The sequence below is a fragment of the Terrapene carolina genome, unplaced genomic scaffold, assembly GCF_002925995.2.
Source record: "Terrapene carolina triunguis isolate 2854851 unplaced genomic scaffold, T_m_triunguis-2.0 Scaffold387, whole genome shotgun sequence".
NCBI classification, from domain to species: Eukaryota; Metazoa; Chordata; order Testudines; family Emydidae; genus Terrapene; species Terrapene triunguis.
Window position 1 is genome coordinate 104,817 of NW_020664738.1, and position 21,605 is coordinate 126,421.

Genomic DNA, 21,605 nt, shown 5'->3' on the forward strand with positions numbered 1-21,605 from the left:
ATTTCTGCATCAGGCCCATAATATCTGTTGAGTTAGAGCATTCTTGACTTAGACTTCCAGTGATGGAGAATCCACCACCTCTCTAGGTAATTTGTTCCAATAGTTAATTACCCTCCCTGTTAAAAGTGTGCACCTTATCTCTAGTCTGAATTTGTCTAGCTCCATCTTCCAACCACTGCCTCTCATAATGCCTTTTTCTGCTAGATTAAAGAATTGTCTACTTTCAGAAATCTCTTCCTCATGGAGGTACTTATAGACTATGATCAAACCACGTCTTAAGCATCTCTTAGATAAACTAAATAGATTGAGTTGCTTTAGTTTCTCACTATAAGGCATATTTTCCAGACCTCTAATCATTCTAGTAGCTATTTTCTGAACCCTTTCCAATTTTCCAACATCCTTTTTGAAGTGTGGATGCCAAAACTGGACACAGTATTCCAGTAATGGCCTCACTAATGCTGCATACAGAGGTAATATTACCTTCTTAATCATACTTGATATTCCCTTGCTTATACAGCCACAGATCACATTCACCCTCTTAACTACTGCATCACATAGGAAGCTCATGTTCATTTGGTTATGAATCATGACTGCTAAATCCTTTTCAGAGTCACTGCTTTCCAGGATACAGTCCTCCATCCTATAAATGTGTCTTACATTCTTTGTTCCTAGATGCACAACCCTGCATTTGGCTCTTTTGAAACATATACTGTTCAAATGAGCCCACCTTAACAAGTGACCCAAATCAGCCTGTTTAGCTGATCTATGCCCATCATTATTTATATCTCCACCAATATCTGTCATCTGCAAATTTTACAGTACTGATAAAGATATTGAAAAGGATTGGGTCAAGGACAGGTCCCTGAAGGACTCCATTAGAAACACCCCTGCTGGATGATTACTTCCCATTTACAATTACTTTTTGAGATCTATCAGTTAACCAAGTTTTGAACTGGGCTACACTGATTTTGCATAGTGCTAATTTTTTATCAGAATATTGTGGGAGTAAATCACATTTCTACAAATGTCTCAGCATATTAGTGTAATAGAATATACAGTTGGACAATCCCTAACTACTGCAGTCAATAGATCTGCACCAACAGATCTACATCATGACCCTGTGCCAAGCATGGTGGCTTCTCCTTGGCTGAGGAAGTCTAGAAAGGCAGCTCTTCTGAGCTCATCAAAAACCCTTGACATCTCACTGTGCCAGAGTTGGGAGCTCTGTGGAGAGACACAGCCCTCCCAACTCCAGCTAGCCAGGGAACAACACACCAGGGGCACTGGTCCAGCCATTGTTATTTGTCTCCAACACATTGCTTTGCAATGAGCTTCTCTTATTAAGCCTGATCCTGGAGGGGGTTGGGGGTGAATGCTCTCCACTCCTATTAAGAGATTAATGGCACATTGCAGGATCCAGCCCTACATCAAGAGCAACCCATGAACCACAGAAATGTAACATTGCACCCATATGAGCATAAAATAAAAACACCAGCAATGTTTTCCATACCACTTGCCAACTTAAAACAAAAACAAAGCAAAGCAGAGACAGAGAGAGAATGAATATGCAAATACTTTGAAACAGAGGGGGAAAGTGTAGGGTGTTACGTTTTTTTAAAAGGCCACTTAAATTTGATCAAACATTTAATCTAGGATTTGTAAATAAAACTAGGCTTTGTAAATAGGAATTATGATGATGATGATCATCATCTTTTCCAAATCAAAGAGCAATAGCAATGTTTCCATTCTAGTACTTTTCAGTGTTGTATATCAATTACCAATATGTGATGTTTTACCACCTCTTGGGTATTAATCAAGAGTCTGTGGACCGAATCTTCAGCTGGTATAAATCAGCTTACTATGTCTGTTTGCAATGGAGCTATGCCAGTTTACACCAGCTGAGGATCTGCAGTCAATAGATCTACACCAATTTACACCAGCTGGAGATCTGGTCTTTGCACAGCTCTCTCTGCAAGTTTGCATCTTTTTGTTTTTGACTTGCATAATGCACACTTCTATGAATCAAAATTAATATAAATATGTATTTAAATTTGTTGATCCAGTTTTTAAAAATCAACTGACCCCTTGGTTGTTTGCAAATTAAAGACTACAGCAGTTGTGTATGAGAATATAAAAGAGAAATTGACTAGAAACTAAGGTGAAATTGACTGGTCTCTTTATTTTCCGGATTGAAATATAGAAAATAAACGAACAGTAAAAATGGGGGGAAGAAATCAGGTTTTAAGAAAAACTCTCTCAGCTTTTAACTATCTAATGTGCTGTTATTAACACAAGTAAGGAAATGAGTTTCTTAAGCATGTAATTTTTAACTTGATAGTGTCAGTTTAGTGGAATGAGAAAAGAAGACAAGGAAGGGAGGGCTAGGGGGGAAGGTCAAGCCAGTATGAGAGCTTGAGGTGGTTAAAGAGTTAAGGTCGCAGTCATCCTTTTCTAAAGTGATTTATGATGATGATGTGAAACGTTTCAACCCCCTAAGAAATTTCCTCCGCCCTCCCTCAGTGAGTTGAAGTGGGAAGGAGGCGGTGTTCTGCTGATCTGTTAAATTCTTAGTGAAGTTTCCCTCATTTCCAGTGGTGGCTGCTGTTTGAGTTTGGTTTAGAGCAGGGATGAGGTTATCCTGACATTTCTGGGATCACATCTAGCAAAAAGGAAGAAGAAGAAAAAGAAAATATTGGGAAAAAAAGTGGGGAGATAAAGAGCAGGCTAAAGAGGGCTTCTTTTCTCAACATCGCATTCCTGTGTTTTGCTTCAGCCTGGAAAATATATTAATCCCAGGGCTTTTTCTCTCTGGAAACAAAGGAGCTAAACTAGAGTGAGGAGGAAAAGAGTGATTAGAAGGATCATGGAACTTTAAAAGAGAGAGAGAGATTCAGAAACAGCTGAGAGTTCACTTTTATTAGATGAAATGTGTCTCTCTGTGTGTGTGACTGATACAGAAACAAGACAGACCTGCAGATAAATGGAGCAGCAAAGATCACAAAGGAAATTTCCTTTCGCTTCATCCCACTTGTCAAGAAGGTGAAGAAAAACAAAAAAGTAAAAGCTCCACAGTGAACCGGACATTCTCTGGAGTCTGTTTTGTTACATAAAAACCAGTGAGCTGCAGCAAAACTCCATGGCATTGCTCTCCCTCTAAAGAAAGGGCTGGGATACACGTATCTTGAACAGAAACGTTCCTGAGAGGGTAAGGTTTAAGTTAAAAACAAACTCTTGGCTTACCACCTCTGTGAGCCAGTGTGTGTGTGTGTGTGTGTATGTGTGTGTGTGTGTGTGATGTAAACATAATTATTGTATTTTTTTACTTATTTGGATAGATAGATAAATAGATTCATGTTATAGACTGATTATCTCATTTTTGGCCTAAATTAATCTACTCTGTGCTTTTCTAGAAATAGCCTCCAAAGTTTTTATAGAAATACCATGACAGGACTAAGTTGTATTTAGTACTTTATATAACTGAAACTTCACAGTGTATGTGTTGCTCTCTGGTCACTAAGAAAGTGCAAGATCTATCTGTCTATGTCTATATCTAAAATTCTACTATTAACATTTAACTTTTCTCCTCATTTCTTTTGAAGTGGATCGCACAATGAACCGGACACTCATTCTGAGTTTAGCCATGCTGTGGGCAACATGGCTAGCATGTGACTCAGAGAAGACCGTGAGGCTAGCAGACAGAGGGAGCCATGGAATTAGTTACTTGCCTCTCTCTCATAGGGCTAGCAATGGATCGCTGTCCTTCCTGAGAAGGTCGGAGGCATCCCAGAGGAGTTGGACGCCTTCAATGGGGAATCTCCAACGTCCTGTTGCCAAGAGGGATACTCCAGCATCAAAAAATGTACAACCTGACCTGCTGCGAGATGAAGTGCCGGCCCAGGCCAGGAGAGTCAGAGCCAGAGTAAGGCAGACGCAGAGACACACCACTGCGGCCAAACATCCCCAGCCTGAGATGATCAAGGACGAGGGGAAATCTGCTGTGTCTCGGTCACGGATTGTACGTTTCCCTTCAGGGTCCAGTTCTCCCAATGTCCTGGCCAGCTTTGCCGGCAAGAACAGAGTCTGGGTCATCTCTGCCCCTCATGCCTCTGAAGGCTACTACCGGCTCATGATGAGCCTGCTTAAGAGCGATGTCTACTGCGAACTGGCCGAGAGGCACATCCAGCAGATTGTGTTGTTCCATGAGGAAGGGGAGGAAGGAGGGAAAGTCAGGAGGATAACCAGCGAAGGGAAAATCCTGGAGCAGCCTCTAGATCCCAGCCTCATCCCTAAGCTCATGAGCTTTCTGAAACTGGAGAAGGGGAAATTTGGCATGGTGCTGCTGAAGAAGACCCTACAGGTGGAGGAAAGGTACCCTTATCCTGTAAGGCTAGAGGCCATGTACGAAGTCATCGACCAGAGCCCCATCAGGAAAATCGAGAAGATGAGGCAAAAGGGTTTCATCCAGAAATGCAAAGCTGTCGGGGTGGAGGGCCAAGTGGTGGAGGAAAGTAACAATGGTGGCAGCACCAGACCTACATCAAGTGGTGGACAAGTCCAGCTGTCGGTAAGGAAGGAGGAGCCAAGGAGAAGCAATGCTCAGCCAACAAGGAGCAAAACAGTGAGGAAACTAATCACGACCACAGTGGCTCCTCCTCCCCCTACAACGAGGGGCAGCACCCTCCCTCCCACAACCACCACTACCCAGGCAACCACCCGCACAGTGATGATGCCGAGCAGACCTATCACCACAGCCACACCCCTTCCAACCACTCAGAGAACTTGGACCACAAAGTCACACACCACTTCCGACTATGATAGGCTGCCCACAGCACCCGAGGCAACTGCCCCGCGGGGAACAGCCACTGATGATTTCTACTCCCCTGTGTGGAATGAGAACCGCAGAGACAGGCAGCATGGTCACCCGGAGAGACACCTAGTAGCCACCCGGAAACCTGGCAAAGTTGCCAGCTACGACAGCTACACAGAGGCTCCCCCGGCCGCCTCAGAGCACTACACGAGGGCAAACGCAGGTAGATTTAGAGACAACCGTACAGACCGGAAGGACTATATACACCGGGATCCCAGTGTCACACCAGGCCAACACAAACCAGCCAAAGCCAAGCCACCTAAAAAGAGAACCCAGGAAAAGATCCTGAGCAATGAATACGAGGATAAATATGACCCGAGCAGGCCTGCTGTCCCCCACTTGGAGCAAGAGATCGCAGCAGGGAATGTCCCGCCGAAGAAAGGGAAAGAGCCAAAGAAGCACGACCGACCAGACAAGCCTGAGAAGAAGAAGAAGAAGGAGAGACCCGATAAGCTGCAGAAGAGCGAGAAGCAGGCCAAGAAGGACAAAGCTGAGAAGAAGACCAAGCAGGACAAAGACCGCAGCAAGAAGAACAAGAAGGGGAGCAGGACTGAGAACGAGGGCCACCTGAAGCCAAACACAAAGCCTTTCGTTCAGCCCTCCAGGAAATCGGTGACAAACCTCCTGGATTTTTTTGAAGGCAAACGGCGACTCATTGTAAGTAGCATGTTCCTGAGTATTATCACCTCACCCATTAAAATAATTCTCTCCCATAGTGAGACTGTAATGAATGGGAAATCTGGGGCGGGGTTATTTTTTTAACATTGTTTTTTACAATGGCGGTGAAAGGTACCAGCCTGACAGCTTTGGAGATGAAGGCCTCCAGTGGGGAAGCTTGCATCACTGCCCTCTGCACTGTGCCTGTTCTTAACCTTGCATTGGTGGGACTCTCTCTCGGGTGAAAGGGGAGTTCATCATCCATGGCCCATTCAGTCCTTGACCTTCTGCTGCAACAACCAATAAAGGGCACCAATCATGTTGGCATCTTTGATATGGTGACTGAGAGTCCTGTGGCACCTTTAAGACAAACAGATGTATTGGAGCATAAGCTTTCGTGGGTGAATACCCACTTCGTCAGACGCATGGAGCACTCACGAAAGCTTATGCTCCAATACATCTGTTAGTCTTAAAGGTGCCACAGGACTCTCTGTTGCTTTTTACAGATCCAGACTAACACGGCTACCCCTCTGATACTTGATATGGTGGACAGCAGTCTGCGAGGAATTGGACCGGAGCCTTCTCATTCGCTTTGCATGGGGCTACCAAACAACCATTATTGTTTTGGCTCTGTAGGGTGATGGGCTCTATATCTGGGATGATTAATTAAATGAGGTTGCAATGTGGGTTTTGTCCATCAACCAAATTGGGATGCTTGCTGGTGTTACCAATACCCTCTACATTCCAGTTCCCAGCATGCTCTGCCAGCTGACATCTGTTTCATAGCGATGCTAGTGTCCAAACTCTGGAAACAGGCCAAGTGGTTGGGCACTGCTTATGGGCATGTGTGAGCATGTATATATGCACACATGCCTGTGCGTATACATGCTGAAGGTAGAATTTTCAAAGCTGCCATTAATTTCTGATGGGAATTGGGCATTCAGGTTTCTCTGGCGAGCCCACCCTATGCTAGTTTAATTACAACAGGCTCTTTGGGTGAGGTTCCAAGGCTTAGAAACTGAGCACAGCCTGGAGCTGCTTCTCCCAGGGTTTAATAATATTGTATGTTTTTCCATTGTATGTATCTAAAAACATTTCACCTGTGAAAGGGAACAATTTAGCCCCAGTTCAAATGATTTCTTTGGTAGGCAGCATTCGCTTTAAAGGTTCATTTTGAAAAGTAGCTCTTTGAAAAATAGCATTGTGGGAGTCCACATTCAGTCTCACATTTTAGCTCAGTTTACAAGGATTTTCCAGTGGCCAGTATCACCAACAGCACCAGGGCTCCAAAAATCCAGCCAGGCTCTTCTGCCCCTTATACCATCGCCTGTAACAAAGATTCTGCCATCTTCCATGGGAGTTCAGTTGACAGTTCCGCTGATGATGCATGAGACAGCACAGAATCCAACTTTCTCTCCCCTAGTTGTATTAGCTCTGCAGGGCTAACAGGAATAAATGTGCTAGAGCAGTGGTTCTCAAACTAGGGCCGCTGCTTGTTGAGGGAAAGCCCCTGGTGGGCCGAGCCGGTTTGTTTACCTGCCGCATCCGCAGGTTCGGCCGATCGCGGCTCCCACTGGCCGCGGTTCACTGCTCCAGGCCAATGGGGGCTGCAGCAAGGGCGGCCAGCACGTCCCTCGGCCCGCGCCACTTCCTGCAGTCCCCATTGGCCTGGAGCAGCGAACCACGGCCAGTGGGAGCCGCGATCGGCCGAACCTGCGGACGCGGCAGGTGAACAAACCGGCCCGGCCCGCCAGGGGCTTTCCCTGAACAAGCGGTGGCCCTAGTTTGGGACTCACTGCTCTAGAAAGAGAGAGAGATCCAAACCAAAACAGCAGATTTGAACAGCACTGAATTTTGGAAACAGGGAGGGGGCCATGTGTTTGAAAAAACCTGACCCTAGGGAATCTGAATTTTGCAAATGACCCTGGTCTTAATACTTGGCCAAATGAAGACCGCAGATCAGAACTGCCTTGAAGTTTAGGGTCTTTGAAACCTGGCTTTAGTTCTGAACGTTGTGGCTTCCAAAAATTAGTGTCACATCAGGCCAAAAAAAGAGACGAGTACAGAATAGAAATCACAGAAGCCGGACAGCCACTGCTTTCCTCCCTGAAGGACCATGGTGACTCATCACTCAGTCTGGAATTTGAATCTCCCGATCTCAGATCACTTCTCAGCTGGAGCTCAGATATGAAATGAGTCATCCAGTCTCGGGTAGTCGGGCCGGAACAGGCTGCAGGCAAACACTGCTACCAAGCTGCATTAGAATTTGTCACAGTCCGGTACTACCAATAGTCTCCTCCTCCTGGAAGCTAGATTCATTATGCAGTAGTCATTAATGGAGGTGATATTGGAGATACAGCACATGGCTCTGCCTTTGTTTTATGTGACACATGCACAAGGTAGATTAAAGGTAACTGAAATCTGGATCTACTGACATTTCAGGCCCCTTAAAATAAAAACCACCTTTCTTTGCACTCTTTCTCTTGCACCCTTTTCCCCAAGCAGACTTTTCTATCCAGCTCTGCTATCTCTTCCTCTTGGGTCCAATTCTCCCAGTCAGTTGCCCCAGATGTACAGTTCTCTTACATTCCCGAGTCCTTGATCTTCCTCCCAAAAGAATCAGCCCAGGCCTCTCTAGTATCAGCTCTGCCTGTGCTGTTTCCCACTGCTCTGCTACACTGTTCCCTTTGGGCCACTCGGATGACGGGGCCTGGCTCCAAAAGATCCTGTCTCAATCCTCCCCCCGAACGTGAAGTTAGAGAGAGAATCGCTGCTTATGGTGGTTCAACCAGCCACTTCATAGGGGCGGGTTAAGTGCTATAACTGGCTAAACAGAGAGCTGGGCCCAAATTGCAGATTCTGATCTGAATTTCAAATGTCCAAAAGTTTGTAGGGTGTTCAGAGCAAGGGCTTTGGTTCATCCCTTAATAGATATAGGGTACTGCTGTAAAATCTGAATCCACATCTTGATCTGGATTTTGAAACCCCACCCTGGTTCAGATCTGTGGTCAGAAAGTTTTGCCTGAGGGAGTTTGGTTTTTGTGTGTTATTCTGTGGTGATGAAGTGGAGACTGAGGGTTTGTATGTAGCATTTCATTCACACACACACACACACACACACAGAGGACATAGGCAAGCAGCAGTTATAATGCAACCTAAAATTAAACCAATAAGTAAATCCCTGTTTCATAGAATCATAGAATATCAGGGTTGGAAGGGACCTCAGGAGATCATCTAGTCCAACCCCCTGCTCAAAGCAGGACCAATTCCCAACTAAATCATCCCAGCCAGGGCTTTGTCAAGCCTGACCTTAAAAACCTCTAAGGAAGGAGATTCCACCACCTCCCTAGGTAACCCATTCCAGTGCTTCACCACCCTCCTGGTGAAAAAGTTTTTCCTAATATCCAACCTAAACCTCCCCAACTGCAACTTGAGACCATTACTCCTTGTTCTGTCATCAGGTACCACTGAGAGCAGTCTAGATCCATCCTCTTTGGAACCCCCTTTCAGGTAGTTGAAAGAGCTATCAAATCCCCCCTCATTCTTCTCTTCTGCAGACTAAACAATGCCAGTTCCCTCAGCCTCTCCTCTTAAGTCATGTGTTCCAGTCCCCTAATCATTTTTGTTGCCCTCCGTTGGACTCTTTCCAATTTTTCCACATCCTTCTTGTAGTGTGGGGCCCAAAACTGGACACAGTACTCCAGATGGGGCCTCACCAATGTCGAATAGAGGGGAATGATCACGTCCCTCAATCTGCTGGCAATGCCCCAACTTATACAGCCCAAAATGCCGTTAGCCTTCTTGGCAACAAGGGCACACTGTTGACTCATATCCAGCTTCTCATCCACTGTAACCCCTAGGTCCTTTTCTGCAGAACTGCTTCCTAGCCATTCGGTCCCTAGTCTGTAACAGTGCATGGGATTCTTCCGTCCTAAGTGCAGGACTCTGCACTTGTCCTTGTTGAACCTCATCAGATTTCTTTTGGCCCAGTCCTCTAATTTGTCTAGGTTCCTCTGTATCCTATCCCTACCCTCCAGCGTATCTACCACTCCTCCCAGTTTAGTGTCATCTGCAAACTTGCTGAGAGTGCAGTCTACGCCATCCTCCAGATCATTAATGAAGATATTGAACAAAACCGGCCCCAGGACCGATCCCTGGGGCACTCCACTTGAAACCAGCTGCCAACTAGACATGGAGCCGTTGATCACTACCTGTTGAGCCCGACGATCTAGCCAGCTTTCTATCCACCTTATAGTCCATTCATCCAGCCCATACTTCTTTAACTTGCTGGCAAGTATACTGTGGGAGACTGTATCAAAAGCTTTGCTAAAGTCAAGGAATAACACATCCACTGCTTTCCCCTCATCCACAGACCCAGTTATCTCCTCATAGAAGGCAATTAGGTTAGTCAGGCATGACTTGCCCTTGGTGAATCCATGCTGACTGTTCCTGATCACTTTCCTCTCCTCTAAGTGCTTCAGAATTGATTCCTTGAGGACCTGCTCCATGATTTTTCCAGGGACTGAGGTGAGGCTGACTTGCCTGTAGTTCCCCGGATCCTCCTTCTTCCCTTTTTTAAAGATGGGCACTACATTAGCCTTTTTCCAGTCATCCGGGACCTCCCCCGATCACCAGGAGTTTTCAAAGATAATGGCCAATGGCTCTGCAATCACATCCGCCAACTCCTTTAGCACCCTCGGATGCAGCGCATCTGGCCCCATGGACTTGTGCTCGTCCAGTTTTTCTAAATAGTCCCAAACCACTTCTTTCTCCACAGAGGGCTGGTCACCTTCTCCCCATACTGTGCTGCCCAGTGCAGCAGTCTGGGAGCTGACCTTGTTCGTGAAGACAGAGGCAAAAAAATCATTGAGTACATTAGCTTTTTCCACATCCTGGGTCACTAGGTTGCCTCCCTCATTCAGTAAGGGGCCCACACTTTCCTTGACTTTCTTCTTGTTGCTAACATACCTGAAGAAACCCTTCTTGTTACTCTTAACATCTCTTGCTAGCTGCAACTCCAAGTGTGAGTTGGCCTTCCTGATTTCACTCCTGCATGCCTGAGCAATATTTTTATACTCCTCCCTGGTCATTTGTCCAATCTTCCACTTCTTGTAAGCTTCTTTTTTGCGTTTAAGGTCAGCAAGGATTTCACTGTTAAGCCAAGCTGGTCGCCTGCCATATTTACTGTTCTTTCTACACATTGGGATGTTTTTTTCCTGCAACCTCAATAAGGATTCTTTAAAATACAGCCAGTTTGTTTTGCAGAGAATGCCAGGCTATTTTAAAGCTATGATTTGAGGTTTGCTTTGCCTCTGAAATGCTTCCCACTTTATCTAACAAGATTTGCCAGAGTGAGACAAATTCGTTGCTCACTTATACCCATACAGTTACACTGGGCCAAATTCTGCATTCATATCCACACACTGGCTATGAAACTGGGAGCAGAATCTGACTCGTTTTCTGGTACTTATTTGAGTTCTCAAACAATATTTAAAATACTTCTTTATAAGCATTTTACTGCAACTTTAAAGTAACATGACTTGTGCTATAGATCAGTAATCAAATCATCTTGTGTTCATATAACCTCTATGGGCCTGATTCTCATTTACACTAAAGCACTTTTTCATCACCAGGGTGATGTAAAGGGGCCTCAATATAAATGAGACTCAGGCCCTATAGGCCTATAGCTCGTCCTTGTAACTGAATGTACTGATAAACTGTATTTGTAAAGCATGTTTCATAAAAAGTATTCCAGAAAGCCTTACACAGTTAAGACAATATTATGTCTTGTGATAAGCCTAAGCCACAAAATTTGGCTCCAGATTTCAACTCCCCCAGTGTTCAGCGGAGTTGGGATCTGGGGATTTTGGACAGAGTCTAGCTCTAGTTAGAACTATTCTGTTTCAAGTGGATGCAGGATTCTCCTCCACTTCCCATCCTAAACTGTTGTGTGGTGTTGCTGTGCAGTTAAACAGCTGCCATCTCACCTCCCACACCTGTATCTTTTGGAAAACACTTGAGGAGGCATTGGTGTGAACCGAAAAGATTTTTTTATTCTACTGTAATCATTTCCTCCTGCCCCGCCCCACACCACTTTACATATCTTTCCCCTCCCTCCTTGCTCAACAAATTAAATAAGGCCTACAAGTGGGAATTTCCAAGTGTTTTTGGCTAACTATGAGGTAGATGGTGCCCAGATCTAATGCAACCATGCAGGTGACTAGAGGGGCCACATTAGATATGCCTGGATCATGGGCACAGGGGAGAAAGAAAGGGCTGTGGCTTAGATCGGGGGTCGGCAACCTTCGGCATGCGGCCCATCAGGGTAATCCATTGGCGGGCTGCAAGACATTTTATTTACATTGACTATCCACAGGCACAGCCCCCCGCAGCTCCCAGTGGCCATGGTTCCAGGCCAATAGGAGCTGTGCGAAGCAGCAGCCAGCATGTCCCTGGAGCCCACACCGCTTCCCACACCTCCCTTTGGCTGGGAATGGCGAACTAGGAGCTGCGGGGGGCCATGCCTGCCGATGGTCAACGTAAACAAAATGTCTCGCCGCCCATCAGTGGATTACCCTGACAGGCCATGTGCCAAAGGTTGCCGACCCCTGGCTTAGATCCTCAAAGGTATTTAGGCACATAACTCCCATTGAAATCAGTGGGAGCTAGGCACCTCAATACCTTTGATGATCTGAGGCTATGTACCCAGTGTTCCCGCCTCTATAAACAAATGAATGTGAGGGTGGGTCGGCCTACCTACTCCTGCCTCAATGGGTTGGGCTGGAGAACTGACTGGATTCAGAAAGGCAAAGATGTAAGAGGGGAGTATGTTGTTCCTTGTAAAGTCTGTAGCAACTTACTCCTCTCCTACCAGCACAACAGGGGAGCACCAGAGTGACTGTGTCTTGGAGGGGTGTCTCTGGGGCTATTCCTCTAGCTGACCTATTACCTTTTGCTCGGGGCTGGGCCTAAAGACACAATCTATCCCTAAACAAATAAATGTAAGTTCCTGAGCTGCTGGCTATTGTGTGGAAAAGAAACCTCAGGGGGCAAGCACTAAGATGCTGTTCTTCTTTGGAGAGCTGCTCCTCTGACATAGGGGCTCGCTATGGCTTTGTTCCGAAACTAATCAAACTCTTTGTCTCTGCCATCCCCTAGCTGATCACGACCCCCAAGGCCGATACCACCATGTACGTGCAACAGCGAGACGAATACCTGGAGAGTTTCTGCAAGATGGCCACAAGGAAAATCTCAGTCATCACAATTTTCGGCACCATGAACAACAGCAGCATGAAGATTGACCACTTTCAACTAGGTTCATTTTTTTACATTTTTATTTTTCTCCTGTCTCTTTTTTTAAGGTGGGCCGAACATGGGGGAGGGAAGGGAGAAACCCAACTGGGGTTAAAGTCTAAGAGAGATCCTTTGTTGTGGCAACTTCCCCCCGCCTACTGCCCGCACTTTGTATTTACATAGCTGTCTCTGGTATTTCCCATTTTTAGGTTTCCAGCACTGTAAGGTGAAATGTGTGGTAGTTTCTAATGCCAGTGAAAGAGTAGAAAGCAGAAAAGTGTGACCGGGGGAGGGCAGGACGATTATTTGGTTCAGGCCTGTAGACGTCTCAGGTATCCATCTCTTTGGGTAACTGAATAGTTACATTTCCGTGATATCACTGGATTTGTTTTGCAGACCATCAGCAGCAAGTGGCTGGCTACAGCCTATTATGCTTTAGGAACTGCCACAATAAATTGGCCAGTGTCATACACAGGAGTCATTTCACAACGGAGGGGGAAATTGGTTTCGATTAAATAAAAAGTTACTCACAACTCAGACCAACCCAACTCCCATTCTGAAGTTCCAAATGGTTCCCTTCCTGTTGCTGAATGTTACATTTTCTCCTCCCTTTGCACTTGGTTTGGTTGGAACAGATTTGGAAGCACCCTTCCAAAATGCCATGCAAAAGGCTTTCCTCATACACATGGGCTAAAACCAGGACAGACAGGAAATCTTACTAGACAGCTATTGTGTCAGAGTTCCTTCCCTTCTCTGAATCAGCTCTCTCCTCTCTAGCAAATGTCTGATTTTAGCATGCCACCAGAATGAGTGTTCTCAGGCATGGTCATTGTAAGGGTGTGCTTTTCAGTATTTTCCCCTCTCTGTTAAACATGTTTTGCCTAGAGATGGACCCCAACCAAACAGTGCAAAAATGTGGGGAAGGAAGTTTGAATCTGGTGCTGAGTGCAGCTTTAGTTTACTTATTGTGGTGTGGATATTCTTTTGGATATCTGGAGCCTTTTCATTCTCTTAGAAGGGGCTCAAGCAAATGCGCTTTCTTTACTCATAAAGCAATGTACAACCAGCCTGGCTACTTTGGGTGGCTGGTGTAAAGTTGTTCAGCTCATGGTACTATGCACCACCCCAACTGTCAGTGAATGAACCCAGGGTTCTTCTAGATACTTTGTTCAGCCCATGCATATTCCACTAAGCATCTAAACCAGCTACACACACCCTCTGCTGCCTTCTTTAAGGGGGGCATCTTCAAAGCGCCAAATGAGAGCTGGGTCTCCAATTCCCTTAGGCAGCTTTGAAAATCTGAGTGTACAAGTTCAGGTCCTGATGCAAAGCCTACTGAACTCAGTGGGAGTCTTTCTGTTGACTTTAGTGGGTTTTGAAGCAGGTCCTTAGATCCCACTCCAGCAAAGTACTTAAGCTTGTGAGTAACTTTAAATATGTGAATAGTCCCATTGATGTCAAGTAGGGCTACTCCCGGGGTGTAGTCCTGAATGGGCAAGTACTGGTAATATCAGAATGCCCCAAGCATGGGAACACCCCTGCCAGCATGGCCTCGGACGCACAGAGTATGCAAGGTCACACTGTGCAGAGGATGCCATTTTGCTCTACAAAATGGTATCCTCTATAGGCCATGACCTCGGACGCATAGTGCATGTGAGGTTATGCTGTGTGTAGGATGCCATTTTGAGAACAAAATGGCATCCTCCATGCAGCAAAAGTGCCGGTATGCCATTCCGGCGCAATCCCACTACATCACAGGGCTGCTCTATGCTTCAAGTTACACATAGGTTTATGTGCTTTGCTGGATTGCAGCTTTTGAAGAGCTTGTATAGAAACTATTGCTCTTTCTCATAGCTCTGCCACATCAAACCCAGTTTCCTCTGGGAGTTTAGCTGCTTCTCCAAACTTCTTGGGTAAGGGAGACTGGCTGGAAATCTCATGAGCTCAGCTCTTTCGTGGCATTTCAGGGCTGGCAGACAGCTGGTCTGAGGTTCGGGAAGATGTGACGGAATGCCTGCTACCACCCTGCTGCCTCAGCGGAGGATCTAGGTCCCTGTGTCTGTGAGGGTTGTGACTCCCTGGGCCCATTTATTCCATCATCAAACACAACAGGAATCACCAGCCACTCAGAGTGGGGCCCTGAGAGCAGAGTCTAGAGAGCATTTCTGTGTCTCTATAGCACACCTGGAGCAGGGAAAGCTCTTTCTAAGTAAGTCTAAGTTTACTCAAGATCACCCCATGCATAGTTAGGCCCATACACATATCAATGCCCTGATAAGGATTATATGTAGTTGCAATCTGGATAATAAAACAGAAATGCACTTTGTTTGACATACGCCATACTCCTTCAGCCTGTTCCAGGTTTAACCCAAACCCAGCAAAGTTCCAGAAACCATGCAAGTGTACGAGAGTGGAATCCTCAGATAGAAGAAAGAAACTAGGTGATGAAACACAGAAGGCTTACAGGGGTTCATCTCAGCTAGTGACACGAGAAAAACAACTTGGTTAAAATAAGAGCCCACCTGAACTTGTGCCAAACCCTGAACCTTTTATGTGTTCAGAAAATAGGAATTTATTTTCCTTTTTCCCGTTTCATTTTTTATTTGGTCCTGTCTGGCTTCTTGTCAGGACCAGAAGCAGCAATATCTCCCAAGGAGAGCTGTGCTTGCAATATTTATGGCCTGACCAGATGCACTAGTGTCCAGCACAATGGTGTCCCTATCTTGGATGGGGCCTTCCTGCACTACTGTAATACAAATACTAAATGATAATATAATAATCTCATGCAAGAATCTCTTCTCCTGAAACTTCCAGCCTAAGGACATGCTCTAGCTCAACCACAAGATATGGGCTTGAAGCAGGAATCAATGGGTGAGGATCTCTGGCCTGTGTTGTGCAGAAGGTTGAATTAGATGGTTATAATAGGCTCTTCTGGCCTTAAAATCTACGGATCTAAAGGGAAGCATAGGTTTAAATCTGTCACCAGACACTAGTGAGCACTACTGACCGAGCTCATAAAGTCTCCTTCAGAGCTGGCCTCATTCAATGCACAACTGAAAAGATACGCACATTCAGTGGCAGGGTGGTTTCAAAAGCACTGGCTAGCTCTGCTCCTATTGTATCCCATGAGAGTCTCCCAACTGACTTCCCTAGACCAGAGTTAGGCCAGTGCTAAGTGCTTTTGAAAATCCCACTCCAAGTAGCCAAATTAGCCACATGTGCATGGGCTGCACAGTCCACCTTCACTCCAAATGCTAGGACCATGTTAGCAAACTAAGCATTGGACCCAAGACTACAACCCACACTGCTTAGGTCCATAGCCAATGCTTAATGCACTGGGCCACTGTACTGCTCAGCCAAGCAACCCAACCTCGCTGTAACCTCATCTAAATCCTCTCCCCAAGCCCCTAAGTAGCTGGGCTGGGCACTGTGGAGATGTATGTGAGGGAGGGAGGAAAATAATTCTTCCCCCCAGTGGCAGAACGGCTCTGGGGCTGCTACTGAAGCCGTGAGGGTACCAGGGTTCCCACATTCCTGCTGTGACCCCTCCAGAAAGGGTGGAAAGAGAGCAGCTTCCATGTGGCAGTAGATCGTGTGGTCCCTCTCAATTCCTGCCCTATCTTTGCACAGCAGAATGATGCTGGTCCTGCTGCTAGAGACCATCTCTGGCCGTGGAGGTTGAGGGCAGGTGGTGAATAACAGAGTGGTCTTGAAATGGACCCCTGGGTTCCCTGGCTAGTAATCTCTTCCCGGTTTGCAAAAATGTCTAGTTCTGTCTCCTGCTCCTGCCTTTTTAACTCCTAGTCTTACTCTCTGCCTTAAGCTATCAGTTGTGAAGAGGAGCATTGTCAAATAGTTTGTCTTCTCTGATCTCCCCTAACAGAGAAGCCCTAAAATGTCACCTCAGTACTGACATCTGCAATCTTAACAAAACAAATAGTGCCATGGTTATAGACACATGGTTAATGTTTATTTTACATTTATCTGGTGTCAAGTAACCTACCACCGAGCAGGCTGCAGTCACATTTCTCGGTGTTCTTTCTTGCCCTACTCTATTGAGATGGTTTGTCTTTGCTTTGCAGGGTTGTTCGCATTTATTAATAATTAGTATTAGTAATAATTATTATATGTTTTAGAAGTCACATTTTATAAGAACATAGGACTGGAAGGGACCTCCTGGGTCATTGTATCCAGTTCCCTACTATCACAGGTAATCCCATCATATAATCCCATTCAAAAATTTATCAAGCTCCATTTTACAACATTAGGTTTCTTGCTCCTGCTGTTCCTTTTGGAAGGCTGTTCCAGAAACTCACTCATCAGATGGCTAGAAACTTTCTTCTAGTTCCCAGCCTAAGTTTACTCGTGGCCAGTTTTACAGTTTAAGAATACATGTATAAATATTTCATATGATTTACAGCTGTTTTAATAAATGGTTAAGTGATTGTCAGAGTCCAGGGACTCAATAGGTTGCTTATAACCAAGGCTTGTAATCAACGACATCATCTTCTACCGCTGTGCCTATGACCATGTTTAGCACATATGAATCATGTCCATAACATGCTGTTAATCATGTACTAACCCTTCATAAACTATTTGCAAATATACCCATAATAGAAATTGTGACCACTGGAATATTCAGACTGTTGACTGTTTCTATTAGAAACAGGCCCAAGCTACAAAAAGTTCAGATCCATATCTGAACTGGATCCAGGGTTTTTGTGCATCCAGTTATAGAGACAATGGGCCTGCAGCGAGCTTTGAATCCACACCCATATCCCCCATAGCATGGAGATGTTCAGAAATGCATGAAAAAGAAAAGTAATGAATAGTGAACCAAACTGTTTGCAGAGATCAAATATTCTGGTCAGTATTTATTTAGTTTATCCAACTCAGTTTGCCTCGTCTCTATTCACTATTGTCTAATGGTTAGAGCAGGGGAGTGGGACTCCTGGGGCCTATTGCAGCTCTGCCACTGCTTTTTTCTGACTTAGGCAAGTCACTTAATACCTATGTCTCAGTTTCTCCACCTGCAATTGGGGATAGCAATATATACATCTTGGGCTGTTGGGGAGGGGGGGCTTAATTAATGATTGTAGAGTGCTTTGAGATCCTCAGGTGGCAGGTGCTATAGAAGAGCATAGCATCGTTATTACTGTACTCTTTCACAGTTTGTGCCCCACATTTCCTTTAATGTCATTTTTCATGTATTTATTTCTCTATTGCTAGATGTTAATATGATTCCTGTGCTGTGAGATTTAATATATCTTAGTGTTCTTGTTTCCACCTGCATTCTTAGGGAATTGCAATAAAAGATAGTGGGGGTACAGTCTGATCTCACCCTCTGTTGCATGTCCCTTTTAATATCTCTTTTGGATATTACAAACACTTTGGATTATGCACCTTTTTCTTTCGGTGCAGTGTTGTGGTAATAGCCACTTTAAAGATGACACCTGAGCCAGAGTTAATCCCATTTAACAGGTGCTTTACCTGCGATTGTGGCCTCCTTTACAGAAACAAACAGAAACTATACAAAACACTGCAGGGATGCTATTGTGTAGTGGAGTGTTTCAGATCGTTGCTGCAGTACTATAGAACAGCACTATTGACACTGTGGCTGAGATTGAGATGATGATGACATTGCTATTTCAAATCTTTTTTAAGTCACCTGGCTATACCTTTATAATGGACTGAAATTTCTTATGGTTTCTTATGGTCACTTCTTAGAAGCGATTTTTTTTTATTTTTCTGGTGCGTATGTGAAAGTGTCTGCAGGATCAGTTTGGTCACTTTGGTTATTCAGATGTAGGAAAACAAAAATAATGTTTTCACTTGTTAAAAATCTTTTCAGCTGTTTGAGATTTTGGTTAGTTTTACTTTGGGGGGGGGCTGCATGTGGATAACTCAAAGATGCTTTCTTTTCAAAATGAAAATACTGTCTCTGTGTTTTAGCAAGCCTTTTTGAATGTCTTCTGTGATCGCAGTAGAGATGAGTGTATTTACATAATCAGGCTTGACCTGCAGACCTTTCTTTTTCAATTGTTGAGTGCTGGCATGGGGAAGTGTGTGTGTGTATGATCAGTAGGTGGCACTCAGTAGTAAATCAGTACCCCAACCTGGCACTAAAGGGCTGGACCTGCTGCCTTTCGGATGAAACAAAACAGCAGTCCTGGTCACTTGTGGTCATTAAAGATCCCATGTCAATTTTTGCAAGAATAGGGATGTTAACTCAGGAATCCTAACCAAAATCCAACTGTGTTAACTGTATTTTACAGTTTTAAATTCTCTGTGCTGTTTTATTTGGATATGTTGTTTTTCATAGAATATTGCGGTGCACTGTTAAATAATCACTACATACCATTCCAGAAGTGACTGCATTTCCGTAGTTGTGAAATATCTGTGAATATCTTTGAGTTCCTTCAGGATAAACTACACATGGCCTAGATTTTCAAAAGTGACTAGCAATTTTGGATGTCCAGCTCAAGATACCTTTAAGGGGCCTGATTTTCAGAAGGTGGGGACTGAAAATCAGTCCCCTTTACGGTGCCGCAAATTGGGCAGCCAAAATCACTTCCCTTTTGAAAACTATAGCCCGTTATGACTAGCGAGAGGGAGAGCGGGTGATGTTTGGGTCCCTTTTGTGTGACTTACATGATGAAACTGATGAGTTTGCTCTGTGATTCCATGTTTATCAGCAGTTTATTTGCTTTTAAGATAATGAGAAGCCCATGAAGGTGGTAGAGGATGATGACCTAGTGGACCAGCATCTCATCAATGAGCTGAGGAAAGAATACGGGATGACCTACAATGACTTCTTCATGGTGCTGACGGATATTGACATGAGGGTCAAGGTGGGGAGTTGAGCTCTTTGAACATAAAGGCATTGGAAAGCAGAAATATGCTGTGGACTGTTATGCGATGCATGAGAGAGGCTGGTTCGGGGCCTTGCCATTACTTGGAGGGTCATAAGGGTTTCATCAGCTAGAAGGTGGACAGCATGGGAGATTGACAGCAAACGGGAAGGGTGGAGGGCACAGTCCATCTTTTCAAGATGGGGGAACTCCAGTGGGAGGTCTGTGTGTGTGCTGGGATGGTGCTCTGGCAACTCACCACAAGCATAAAACTACCTCTATCAGAGGAGCTGAATGCAGCACGGGATGTCCTGAAATGCAGCCTGGGGCTGCCATGGGATATCATGACACAACATGCTGATGCTGCATCGTATATGAATGATGTTCTAGGACACAGCACGATACTGCAAGATAACCTGATTCTAGTGAGTTGTGTGCAGTGTCTTGACACACAAGTTTGTCCTACAAGGCAAACATTTAAAGCTGGAATCCTAGGAATAGTCCAGTTCCTCACAATCAGACTCTGTGATATCAGGGACAGTTTCCACCCTCTCTCTCTCTTCTGGCAGTGGCATGTTATGTGCTTAAGGGCTTTGCTTGTAATTTGACCTATTCTTTACCTTTTATTTTACAGCAATATTATGAAGTGCCCATTGCAATGAAGTCGATATTTGATTTCGTTGACACCTTCCAGTCACGAATCAAAGATATGGAAAAGCAGAAGAGGGAAGGTATTGTCTGCAAAGATGACAAGAAACAGTCCCTGGAAAACTTCTTATCCAGGTATTACTTTCAGCACTGACCTGTTTCTAGCTGCTAGTGATAATTAATCATATTTAAAATATCTGGCATACTTTATTTTTAAGGAAAGAGGTTTTTTTAATAGACTTCGCAATATTTATCATTTCCAGCAAAGTAATGAGATTTAACCACAGTTAACTCTGATGCAGCTGCAGCATACTCTTGTGGAGAGTAGAGCCCTGGAAATGGGGTCTCCTGGGTTCTGTTTCCACAGGCTCACTGCACAGTCTTAGCCAAGACACTTCACTTTTCTGTGTCTGTTTCCACAGATAAAGTTAATCTGCTTCACAGGGGCAAGCAAGGATTAATTAGCTCATGTTTGTGCAACGCTTTGAACCTGTTAAGCTCTAGATGTTTCTGTACTTCAGTCATTGGACGCCACACGCGACAATGTCATTATTTCAGTTGCAACTCCTTCTGTGCAGTTCAGATCATGGACTCCATTTTCCCTAACGTCCTTCTTATCATGTCTGAAATAATTCTGCCTTTCTTTGCCCAGTGTTAGTCACCAGCCAGTATAAAAGAGCTGCTAATGCCTCCTGGAAAACATCTGAAAAAACCTGCCTAGAGAGACGGCTTTGCTCATGTAGTCTGTATATTCTGTATTACTCTTCTCCCCACAAGGCAAAACCCCTGGATGTAAAATGTTCCTGGACTTTGGAGAAATTCAGATCTGAACTTAAATGTTGCAGCTCTGGCCCATCTCCATTACTGGGTGATCTGCACAAAAATGAGATCTCCTGTTGTTCAGGATTTCATCTGCTGCTGCTGCATATTCCTCCCCTACCATCAAAATCCTCAGTTTGTGCTCTTATGCCTGATTGCTATGAAAATGACTGAGAGGACATTGAGGATTGTGACTCCAAGGGGGAATAAGCAGCTGGGAGAGGTGAATGCATAAGTCATTGGTTCTTTTTTCTGAGGGCCACTTCCTCAGAGACAGCGAGTGAGAGCCTTTACCAGATCCACCACATCTGCAAACTCCCCCATTCCCCTCCTGCTTGGCTGTCAGAATGACTCATTCTACACCACCAAGAAGAACCGCACTTTGGGAACAGCTGTCCTAGGCAATAAAGAGCCTGTATACTAGCAGAGAAGGAAGCCACAAAATTGTGTTTCCCTAAAAATAGTCCTAG

General features: G+C 44.9%; 1 protein-coding gene across 1 annotated transcript in view; it reads left to right on the forward strand.

Annotated features, from left to right (window-relative positions):
* Window positions 1-2,564: 2,564 nt before the first annotated feature.
* CCDC80 (coiled-coil domain containing 80) overlaps window positions 2,565-21,605 on the forward strand; it is a 30,981-nt gene continuing 11,940 nt past the window's right edge. Inside the window, exons 1-5 of the mRNA XM_024200248.3 lie at window positions 2,565-3,205; window positions 3,600-5,524; window positions 12,683-12,839; window positions 19,532-19,668; window positions 20,303-20,451. Of these exons, the coding sequence (XP_024056016.2) occupies window positions 3,611-5,524; window positions 12,683-12,839; window positions 19,532-19,668; window positions 20,303-20,451 (2,357 nt within the window). The 5' untranslated portion in view covers window positions 2,565-3,205; window positions 3,600-3,610. The remainder of the gene's footprint in view (window positions 3,206-3,599; window positions 5,525-12,682; window positions 12,840-19,531; window positions 19,669-20,302; window positions 20,452-21,605) is intronic.